The following is an 11,433-nucleotide window of genomic DNA, read 5'->3' on the forward strand; positions in this document are numbered from 1 at the left end:
AGAAGCTGCTAGAATCATTCTCTTTCTATGGAAAAAATGTGATGTAAGGCATCAGTGACTTGTGATGAATTACATTCAACATGTAATGATAATTTGTACTAAGGGCAGCTTGAGGAAACACCAGCGGAGAACACTGGACTCACTGCACAATTCCGCAGTTGGTGGGTCTGTGGATCACTGGAGCTCTGCTGCCCTCTACTGGCCGAATTAGATAAGCGCCTGCCTCAAAGCTCTCGGGTCTCTCTTTGTCAGTTTCCTCCACAAACACAAATACCGGCACCTTAAAAATCCAGTTCTCTTTGGTTTCGCTCACATGTAAATGGATTTTAACTTGGATCATTATCAGGTTAACTTTGTAACATCATTTTAGTATCATACAGAAAGAAAAACTCTTTCAGCGTCCTCTTAGTTCAAACATTACTGGAGCCAGTTGAAATAAGTGGTTGGAAAACAGTAGCCAAATATAATAGTCACAGCTTTTACAATAACAGAATTCTGACAGTCAAATTGGCCCCAAGGCCTTTGATTTTGATTGGATGTGTGCGGGTGTGTCTGAATAATTTTAGTGCATATTTTATTTAAAGCAATAGCAATTTTACTTTCCTTTTTCTTTATGTCATTGACTACATTAAGATGTATGAACTCTTGATCTCTTTCTCCTAATGAATCCTGTACTTCTTAGCAGTCTAGTTACTTTGCTTTCTTCCCATTGCATCATGCTTAGGAAACAGTGCATCATTGGGTACTAAGTTAGAAATTTATAATCTAAGAAAAAGAAGTGAACCATAAATCAAATTTTAAGTCCCAATTATATCCTGGTATGGCATGGGGGTGGTGGGTTATAAGATTTATCAACATCACAGTGCATCAAACTTGTTAATAAATTAGCTTTCTGTATAACAAGTAAAAGAAATTATCTTTTTTAATGGGAGCACAAAAGGCATGGCATAGCTGCAGTTTAAGGTTCAAGCTTTGTATCCTCTATATATAATGTATTATGTTTTTCAAAAACCTTTTATTAGGAAAGCTATACCAGACGCATAATCACTATACAATGATTAAACATTACCTTTACAATTTATAATCACTGAAATTACAGAATAAATATATGCACATTTCTTTTGAATCTTTGTGTGTGAGAGAGAAAACATTAAAAGTGCTTCCTAAAAAGCTGTTAGTGATATATACCCAGTTGCTTTTTTATTTTTTTAATATTTTATATATGTATATATATATATATATATATAAGAAAGTGCAGATGTTCTCCAAAAAATCTTGGCATCTGGATGAAGTGTCACAAAGAGGATGCTCATCCCTAGGTGTATGTCTTCCTTCAGCTGTTAAACCATCAGGTCTCCTCTTCAGTAGGATCCAGCCTAGAATGTGACTTTTCCCAGGGTGGTAGGAGAGATGCTATGAGCTGTACACCAGGCGTGAGGGTAGGTGGAACTATGGAGAGAAATGAATCAAACCCGAACTAAGCAGATTGGGTTGAATGGGAGTGGTGTGTGGGGAGTGTGTGTTTGCACGCTCGTGCATGTGTGTGCGTAGGTGTGTGTGTACCTGCACCAGCAGGAAGAGACTGCAGGTTTAGGGACCATACTGTGTGCAGATTTGTGGTTTGCATATGCGTATGTGTGCGAAAGACAAGAGAGTGAGTGAGAACATTCGAGCAAGACCCACCCCTCCCTCCCCATCTTGCAGTTTCCAGGCATGCAGCAAACTGCATTGTTAATACATGTACAGAACCTGTGCCATGGTGGGAAGAGGAAAGAAAGCCACAAATGTCATTTCCCCCACCTCCCTTTCAAACAAAACTACAACTAAAAAAAAAAAAAAAGTTACTGAAAATAAAAGACACATTGAATTTTACTTAATTAGGATCAATACAACGATCCCCAGTATACCTTATACATGGCACAGTCAAAGTCTCAAGTTTCAGTATAAAAAAATAATGATAACATTTGCTGGCAAAAGTCTGCGAAGGCACTTCATTGATTAATGATCTGAGTATGGCCCTTCCTCCAAATCACATCTGAGAGGGGAGAGCATACATCTGTATTCTCTAGTTATCATGCGGCTTCAGTTCTGTTCAGGGCAGGGAAGATTGTGAGGGTGGAGTTATCAGGACAAGTGTAAAGGGAGCAAGGGATATATTTCTTTTATTTTCCTTTTCTTTTGGGAAAAAAAAAAGCACTAATATATTTTCTTCCTTCTGTTAGAACCTATATGTTGTCTTCTCCAGGACTTCGAGGTAATCCGGCTTGGTTTGAAGTTTGGCCCTTAACTCGAGGTAATCACTTTTTTGGGTTTGGTGGTCTGTGAAGCCCTTTCCAGCTGAGAAGAGAAGGGTTTCTTTGAGCCTGGCGTCTTGCTGTAAGTCTGGGTATTGCATGCCAGGAGGGTGGACGTGTAGTTCCTTTAATTTGGGCACTGTGCCATAGAGACAGTCCACGAATCCCACTGTGCAGGGGACGGGCTGTGGCCTCTCTCGGTCTAGTAGCATACTGCCACCACCACAGCCTCCCCCAGGAGGAAACAGCACCACCCCACCATTCTTCTCATGGTGGCGGAACCCTGCCAAGTCTCCCCCAGTTCCCCCAACTACCCCTGAAACCCCACCAGCTGCTGGGTGGTGAGGGTGAGGGTGATGGTGATTCACTGTCACTATGGTGTTGAGCTGGGAGCTGGATACTGCCAGGGCCCACTCCTTCTCTTTTTCCAGCAAGGTCCGGTAGTTGCTGTGGTTCTCCTTGGGTGTCTCAGCAAACTGCTCACTTCCTAGGAGAACCTCACCCATTCCTGGTGGTTGTGTCCCAGGACCCCCACGTTCTGCACTCCCTGCTTCTTGCACTGATGAAACAGCTACCTCCTCCTCCTCACGAGGCTTGTAGATGGGGTTGTTGCACATCTGGGTGACTGGGTGGGGGATGTACTCATACACATGACCTACAGGAGGGGCCTTCTCTGGGGAGGAAAGAGCTGGCCGACCTCCACCCCCATTTCCACTGCCACCACCTCCACCATCCTCAAACAGCCGGTGGCACTGCATCTGAATGCCAGTGAGGTCCACACCTTCCTGTCGCTTGCTTCTAAAGGGCAGCTTCTTGCGACGCCGTCGGAGCACATAGGCAAAGAGGCCGGCAGCAACAAAGACAGCTGAAAAAAACAGAACCAGCAGGCTGAGAATCAATACAGAAAGTGGCACAGGGCCCCCGGGAGGAGAGAACTCATAAGGTGATGCGCTTGTTGGTCCCCCAACAAGGTGAGAATCTCCAGGCTGGGCTGGGGATGCTCCAGCTGGTGCAGTGTGAAGCATCTCTGGGCAAAGAACTTCCAGCTCAATAGTGCGTATGTCACGGTGGGTGAGGTTCTCAGGGCTTCTGCAAAGCACATCACCTACCACACTAACTGAGCTGATGGTTTCGATCCACTGTTTAAAAGGGACCAGGTCACAAGTACAGTCCCAAGGATTCTCATTGAGGTCTATCTGAACAATGGCATTCAAGTGTTCGAGGACACCAGCCACAGGAAGGTAGAGGAAGTAGTTTTTCCTCAAGTTGAGCCTGGCCAGGGATGTGCCCGCAAAGGCATCCGTTGGCAGGGTCCTCAGCAAGTTATTATTGAGGAATAGCAGCTTCAAGTTGGGCATGAGGCTGAAGGCTGCAGGCTGGATTTCCCGGATGACATTGAACTCAAAATACAAGTAGTGCAAACTTTGTAGGCCCCGGAACATGCCTGGTGTCAGCTTCTCTATATCATTGCCATTAAGGAAAAGGCTCTTTAAGTTGGGTAGGTTGATGAAGGCCCCATCCTGGACATAGGAAATACGATTGTTCCCCAGATGCAAGAGATCCAAGGAAGAAAAATTCCAAAAATCAGAACGATATATTTTCTGAATCAGATTGCTACTCAGATATAGTTTCTTGGCGTTCAGTGGCCTTGGAAGAAGTTCAGAAATGTTATTAAATCCTCGCTCTTTGCAGTTGACAGTCAAGCCAAGGTCGTTGATGTGCAAATTACAGGTACACCCAGTGGGGCATATAATGGGAATCGGTGGTCTGGTTTGATAAGGAGCAATGGGAGGTTGGTTTGGACCAGGATATAAAGCTTGGGATGTGGAGGGTGGCCTTGGTGTCCGGGGCTGTTTGGTGGGCTTAGGCTGTTTATTTGAAGACTTGTATTCAACAGAAGAAGCAGTAAAATGCACAGAGGACAACATTGAGGAAGGCTTAGTTGGCCATGCATTCTCCTTGCTTGATGGCAGATGGGGAATCCCCAAACTAGCTTCCACCTCAGAGTCAGACAGTAAGGGACAGAGTTCTGTCTTCCTGATTTCTCGCAGGTCCTTTCCATGGAAATGGAAAGGCGTCTCACAGGTGATGTCTCCCACCAGGGCAGTGTAGGGAATGCGTTCCAGCCAACTCTTCAGTTGTACAATCTCACATGTGCAGTTCCAGGGATTTTCTTCCAGCTGGAGCTCCATCAGGCTTCTACCAATGTGATCGAGCATTCCTCGGTAAAAAAGAACCTTTAACCTGTTTCCACGTAGGTCCAAATGAGTTAAAGAGACAGCCTTAAATAAATTTGTTGGAAGCATGGGGATGAGATTATCATTTAAAATCAGAACTCTCAATTTACTTAGGTTTCGAAATGCCCCACTCTCAATGCGTTTAATGACGTTATAATCTGCCTGAAGATATTCCAAACTTTCCAAACCAAGGAAGGTATCATTTCTGAAGATGTCTAGTTTGTTCTCATGTAGATATAGCCTCTTTAAAATCTTAAGACCATTGAATGCTCCTGTTTGAATGTCCTGTAATGCATTGTTCCCAAGGTTAATAGACACGGCATTATTCAAATGAAGAAAACTGTTGGTATATAATTTCCTCATAGAATTCCTCTGCAGATACAGTTTAAAAGGTCTTGACCAGAACTCCGTAATCTGACTAATATTTGTAAATCCTTTACTGTCACAATGTATATGAAAGAGGCTTTCTTTAACTTCACAGTAGCATGGATCAAAACAGGGCTCATCTATTTCCTCTGAGTCCTCTATCAGAGGAATTGGGGTAGTCCATCCTAGAGCAATTGTGCTTAGAAGAATTATCCACAACATCCTCCCTCTGTGAAGCATCTCAGCTATGGAAGGTTTCATCATTCGTGGTTGATTACAAAACTGCAACAGAAATAAAAATGCAGATTTTTAGCTTTTAGTCATATGTACTATTTTAATTGACTCCTACATGTGGGGCTTTTTAAGAGCGATATAAAAACTTCAGCAGTTGTTGAACTGACACTCAAAATGAGCTAGCAACATGCTTAACGTTTAGAGTGTGTCCTATATTTTAAACTTAGGAGACTCAGAGATATTGAACCATGCATTGACATTTTCTTGAACCGAGCCATACTTGGTAAACGGCAATTCACATGAACAAAAGCAGCCCGCATTGCTTCTTATAGCAAACAACGGAACTGGTATAAAGTGCTGGCTTTTAGGCACAGGCAGATTCAGTAACAATGGCAATAATTTGTCAATTACACCTGTTTGCCTGTTAAAACTCACACTGACATCAAAGATGCCCATTAGAAATCTGATTGGAACTCTGGGAGAAATATGTTCTTCAGAATTATAGGTTTCAACTATTAAAAAGACATGACATACCCCAAAGTTGTCAGATTAAAGGGTATCATAAAGGATGAGCCTAATGCCTAATATAAGGTGTGGAGATGTGTAAGATGATCAGCACCTTAGGAAAACTTAAGATTTCTTTTAAGAAATGATCAAAACATGCTTAATTACAATGTATAGTCCGTAACTCTTTATACTCTCCCAACCCTTTTACCCAAGCACAGATTATTGACATCTCCTTTAATTAAATAACTTCTTCATATGTATATCATTTGGTTATTTCAAGCACTTAGGAGTGATTAGCTCTTCCAAATAACATGCCCATGCAATTGTCAGAGCTAAAGATAGTGACAGCTAAAGGATGCTGAATCTGGGAGTGTTTGAATTAAAACACTTGCAGAGCTTAGTTTGGAATGTCTATCTGTACCTTCTGGATCAACTGAGGAACCCTGTAAAAAGCTGGAAAAGCAGGTGGCTGGTTAAAGGAGAGGTGAGGAGTTAAAGGCAAGAGAGGGTGGGAACCTTTATTCTTACCTGCTAATAAATGATCTAGCACATGAAATACATTTCAAAAAAAGACATCATTCTTTTCCAATCAGAGGAAATAAATGTAGCACACTGTTCTAATGACACACAGAGCTTTCTTCTACGGCTGTCTTTCCTTGCCTAGTATCATCAATATATGAAAATGTTAACATGAATAAATGATAATAATGCAGTTTTATTAGATCATCCTTCCTGAGTCACTGAAGTATCAATCAAAATTAAATGGCTTATTTTAATCAATAAAAATGTTTTAGCATATATTTTTCTTCCAACACATATACAGCAAAAAAAAAAAATATTTCATCAACCCTCTAACTTAAAACACAATATATAATTTATAGGGAAAGTAAACCGAATAAATCCTCATATTCAACTTGTATATAATGTACACAGCTGTAAGGAAAGGAGAACCATGAGAAAGCAAAGAGAAATCTGCCTCGGGCATGCAATACTTAATTTTTTAAAACAATTAAATGAAAGAGAGAGAGAGAGAGAGAGAGAAGGCTACATTGCAGTATCAGTCTTCCCTGTCTCCCCTATAAAATATTAAATCTACTTAAGTTCTTTTTTCTTCACCATTTCCTTTTCTTAAATGTTTTTCTTGTTTTTCAGTCGCTGAGGTTTAGGCAAAAAAAGAAAAAAAAAAAAAGGCTCCAGATGTCTTGGACTTACCTATTTTGCAGATTTTTTTTTTTTTTTTTTAAGCATGGAACATTGAAAAGAAAAAGGAGAAAAAAAAAGCTTGAGCTTAAGGATTCTCTCTCTCTTTCCCTCTCCCTCCCTTCCCTTTGCTGAAACTGAAGCAAAAGGGGATAAAGGGAGTTGGGGTGGGGGGAGATTTAGAGGGAAAAAAAGCAAGCTTAAGACGTGCAGGGAATGCAATGGACTCTTCAATGGGGCTTCTTTAGGATGCAGAACTGCCGCTTGGCACACTCAATAGAGGAGGGAGGAGAAGGGGCTGCAGCAGGCTTCCAGCTCCGCTGCTGCTGCCGCCGCGGAGACTGATCTCTCTGGGTACCGGCAGCACAGCATTGGGCACTGGGAGGAAGGGCGGGAGGAAGGCAGGGAAGAAGGAAAGCTCAATCACAGTGCAGAATCTCGGACTTCTCTCGGTCGCTCTGGCTTTTTTTTTTTTTTAAATATGTGCTATAGCCCTGGATCCGCTTTATCACGTCACGAAAATGAACCCCAAGAAGGGGAACGCGCTTAGCTTGGAGTTGGGAGTGAGGACTAGGGAGACCTGACTGTACAGTGTGTGTGTGTGTGTGTGTGTGTGTGTGTGTGTGTGTGTGTAAGGGAAAGAGTTGAAGTAGAGGGGTTGAGATGACAAATTGACAAGATAAAAGATAAGAGAGAAGGGGGAGGAGACCAACCTAGGGGAAACCTTTCTTTGGCGGGGAAGGTGGAGATAGGGAGGGGTAAGCATGTTCCTTCTCTCTCTCTCTCTCTCTCTCTCTCTCTCTCTCCTCTCTCTTTTCCTTTTCTTCTTCTCCTTCTTCTTTTCCTTTTTCTTCTTTTTTCTTTTTTTTTACTCTCAGGGAAACCATTCCCCGGATGGTTTGCTCCTCTAGTTCCCAAAGCTCCTCTCTCTAGTGCAGATGGTTTGAAAGTGAGACTATCCCTCAAAATTATCCTTCTCACAGCACAGCCATTACCTGCAAAGACCGGGATGAGGGGGAAATCCGAGTTCTCAAAGCAGGAGAGCTTAATCTGGCTGATTCTGCCTAGGTGTCCCAAATAAGAGCTCAGGCAGCCTGAGAGACTTGGACTGAGTTTCTTCTGCATTTTGCTTCGATCCTTTTGCACCAGGAATTCTTTTGTTGTGCTGCAGCTCAAAAGCTTCGATTTCCCCTGGATTCAACAGCCATGTAATTTCTTCTACATTTTTAAAAACAGAGACAAGCCAATTCTCTGGAAGGAGATACAGACCATTTGGGTAACAACAGTATATTTAACGTTCTTCCACCGGGAAAGACCTCGCAGGGGCAAGGGACAAATTTAAGGGTTTGGATTTTTTTCCTTCTTTCTTTTTCTTTTTATTAATTCAAATATTTTTCCGTGATATTTTTGAGAAGGGGATAGGGAGTAGTGGAAGTGACTGAAGGAAGATATTGCACTGTAGAGGGGCCACCATGATAGTTCACAGGAATCTTCTAAGGAAAAAATTTTAAAGGCTCAGCTGACAGTTCTACAGCCCTGCCTGCTGGGAGGAAATGCAGCTTAGTGAGGAAACTGGGGAAAGCCAAGTGTACAGCAAGGGATTCTAGTTAGCGGGAACTTGTGTGTCATGGATGCACGCCACCCCCCACCCCCAAACACACACACCAATCCTGTCACCAATTCACAAGGAAGGGGGAAGGGAGGGACTTTCTGGTCGCTGAAGAACTAAACGGAACCTCAATTGCCCAAGAGCTCAAAGTTAGTAGACAGAGATGGCTCCCCCTTAAAGCACTCTTTACAAAACCAAATTTTAAAGAAAAGCACTGCTTATGTGTCAATTTCTTACCACTCTAAAATAGGTAACTCAACTGACCTAACTCAACAAAACGTTCCTTAAAAGTTGAGTCATAGGCTATTTGCATGATATTGTGCATTTCAAATGACCGTTTATGTGTCCACCGCCCCACAGTAGCTAAGATTGGAACAGCAATCAGACTAAGTAAGCAGGCAGGCCGGCAGAATTCTCTAACATTGTACACCCTCAATATTCCAGACCCACCCTATTTCTCCCATAGGTCGCAGCCATGAAGCAAACCAACACCAATAGCCATAGCTCAGAACCATAGCAATTCCATTTCCCTCCCCAGCTGCCAACACCCCCCCCAGCCCCCGCCCAGCACCTTCGGTACCCGACGTGCAGAGGCGGTAACTGCTTCAGGGATCTTATCGGAATCCATGATGTGATGGCATGGATGGGTGCCCCAGGAGGCTGCTTTGAGCTTCCTGGTGACGGTGAAGAGTCGTCCCTACAATCAAGTCTCTGTTCTCTCTTGAACTACAGCCCTCTAAGTTCTGGACTTTAGCTGTGTCCTAAAGCCCATTTCACCCTTTTCCTTTCCTTTACCTCAGGATAGCATGTCTAAGGGATAGGAAGGGCTCAAAAAGTTAGAGGATGGAGGGCCATGGGGCCCCGTTTTGTTTCCGCGTCCTGCTGAAAGCACCGGGAACCATTTGTTTGTCCAGAGGGAGGACAAGAAGCCCTTTCTCCCCACAGTACCCCTTCTTACCTCCCTCCCCCCATTGCTGGATCTTAGAGCCCGCTAATCTCTCCAGATCTAAGATAAATATTCCAATATGGAAGCAAAATGATATCCCCTATAATAAATAATTAAAATGCTGCATCATTCATTTTCTGAAGAGCTTTGAGCCTTCTAGAGATCCTTTTCTAATTAGCTGTCGCCAGGCAGGCGAAACGCACAATGAGTCTGTTTAGAAAAGGAAAATTATTAAAAGCCCAAGCTCTTTTCCTTCTATCTCTTGCAACACTAGCGAGATATCCACTGGGGAAGGGGTACTATTCAACCACCTGGCCTATTTGTTGGAGTTAAGATTTCCTCCCCCAGAAAAAGGGGGTATGTTATTCTCCTCTACCCTTCCTTTCACCGGTGTCCTTATACCTAACTGATCTAATTCAAAAAGCAACAACCCCCTAGCACCTGTGAGCGTAAGGAAGACACCGCGGCCGAAGTCTATGTACTCTACAATGTACACCCTACATGCGAGAAATACCGTTTTCAATTAGGCAAAGTAGGAAGGAAAGGATGGCGGCTAGTACCTATGGTGCAGAGCGCTCACGATCTCCGAGGTTTGCTCCGAGGGGCTTCCCAGCGGGAGGGGCAAACTCTCTGGGAGGCTGAATTGTATCCATCACACTGTAGCCTTGTAGCTTCTCCTCTGATGGCCACCGACTTTCAAAAGGCTACCAAATCACGCTTGTAATCCTTTTAAATGTTTCCACCTTTGAGACTTGCAGGGAAATGGTCGCTGCATGCCCATGGAAGAGTCGGGCGCGCACCTAGCGCGGCGCTGCCGGCGACAGGGAGCTCATGACCACAGCTCCACACGCCTTCGATGGCAGCCGGGCAGCTTGAGCGTCCCAGGACTGTGTTCCTTTGATTGAAAATCTCCGTTGCTCTCTATTCAGTGTCCAGCTTCGCTGTTCCCGAGAGCCCGAGCTCAGCCTCTGAATTTCTCTCTTTCTCTCCTCTGGAAAGGTTGTCACTCACGGAGGAATCTCTGCCCCAGGCCTCCCTCCATCCGAGACGATGGAACTAGCCCTCGTCTTCCCCGGGTGTCTTTGCTCTTTGCCCTTTGGGTGGGTGGGAATGGGGGGTGGGTGCTGTGCAGATGAGAGGAGAAAAGGGTAGAGAGAGGCGGAAAGGAGGCAGGAAGGGGGCGACTAGATCTCAGATCCCAGCATTGGTCAGACGGCGAAAGGGGGGGCGGGGGGAGAAGGAGCCAGGGACAGAAGACACAAATACAACAGTACGGCTGTGCACACCAAATTCCGCTTGGATTTGGGAGGTCTCAGGCAAAGCACGAAGGTGAAGCGGTCCTTTTGGCCGAGAGTGAGTCCCCTGACAGCTCACCATTCAAGCACCCTCACTTCTCGAGCGGGGGGGGGGGGGGGGGAGGGGTGGGGGAGGGGTAAGGGGTGGGGGAGGGGACCGCCGAGCGTTTCAGGCCAAGGAGACGCTCGCGGCGGCAGCGGCGGCAGCGGCATCTTTTAAGACTGACCTGCTTTAAAAGTGCCACTTTAATGGCCTAGGAAATAACCAAAATCGGATTATACGTTACTTACCAACGCCTGCTCCTAAACTGGGAGCGCCGGGTCGGGTATTAAGAGTCGATATAGGGAACGCAGGGCTGGAACCTGAATGCGAATCCATCAGCCGCCCCCGAATCGCTCACCGAGGGAGCGGCGCTCGGGAGCCCCCAGATCAGCCCATCGCCGGGGCCGCCGCCAGCCTGTCCCCCCGCACGCCCAGCCCCTCCTCCGCGCCAACTGTGTAAAGCAGCCGCCGCAGTCCTCGCCGCGCATCTCAGGCAAAGCCCGGTTTAGGAAGCAAGGAAGCAAGTGATCTCTCCCTCTCTCTCCCCCCTCTCTCCCTCTCTCTCCCTCCCCTCTCTCGTCATGATCTGCTAGCTCTACAAACAGAAACCCTGTAAAATTGAGTGTCAGGAAGTCAGCATTCTGTATCTGTGGATTAATTTTAACTTTTGTTTGCAAATGAGAGATGGCTGGAAAATTACAG

The 11,433-nt window shown here is 44.9% G+C and overlaps 1 protein-coding gene across 2 annotated transcripts; it reads right to left on the reverse strand.

Annotated features, from left to right (window-relative positions):
- Nucleotides 1–1,663: 1,663 nt before the first annotated feature.
- SLITRK3 (SLIT and NTRK like family member 3) lies at nucleotides 1,664–11,050 on the reverse strand. Of its 2 annotated transcripts, none has more exons than XM_045556561.1 (2): nucleotides 10,980–11,050; nucleotides 1,664–5,179 (listed from the first exon to the last, which is right to left on the reverse strand). In XM_045556561.1, exon 2 carries the CDS (start codon nucleotides 5,159–5,161, stop codon nucleotides 2,219–2,221), a length of 2,943 nt encoding a protein of 980 aa, XP_045412517.1. In that variant the 5' UTR covers nucleotides 5,162–5,179; nucleotides 10,980–11,050; the 3' UTR covers nucleotides 1,664–2,218. The 2 variants fall into 2 exon arrangements, with proteins under 2 accessions (XP_045412517.1, XP_045412509.1); XM_045556553.1 differs by lacking the exon at nucleotides 10,980–11,050 and adding an exon at nucleotides 9,954–10,369 and having other exon boundaries at nucleotides 1,853–5,179.
- Nucleotides 11,051–11,433: the final 383 nt, after the last annotated feature.

The sequence above is a fragment of the Lemur catta genome, chromosome 1, assembly GCF_020740605.2.
Source record: "Lemur catta isolate mLemCat1 chromosome 1, mLemCat1.pri, whole genome shotgun sequence".
Lineage (NCBI taxonomy): Eukaryota > Metazoa > Chordata > Mammalia > Primates > Lemuridae > Lemur > Lemur catta.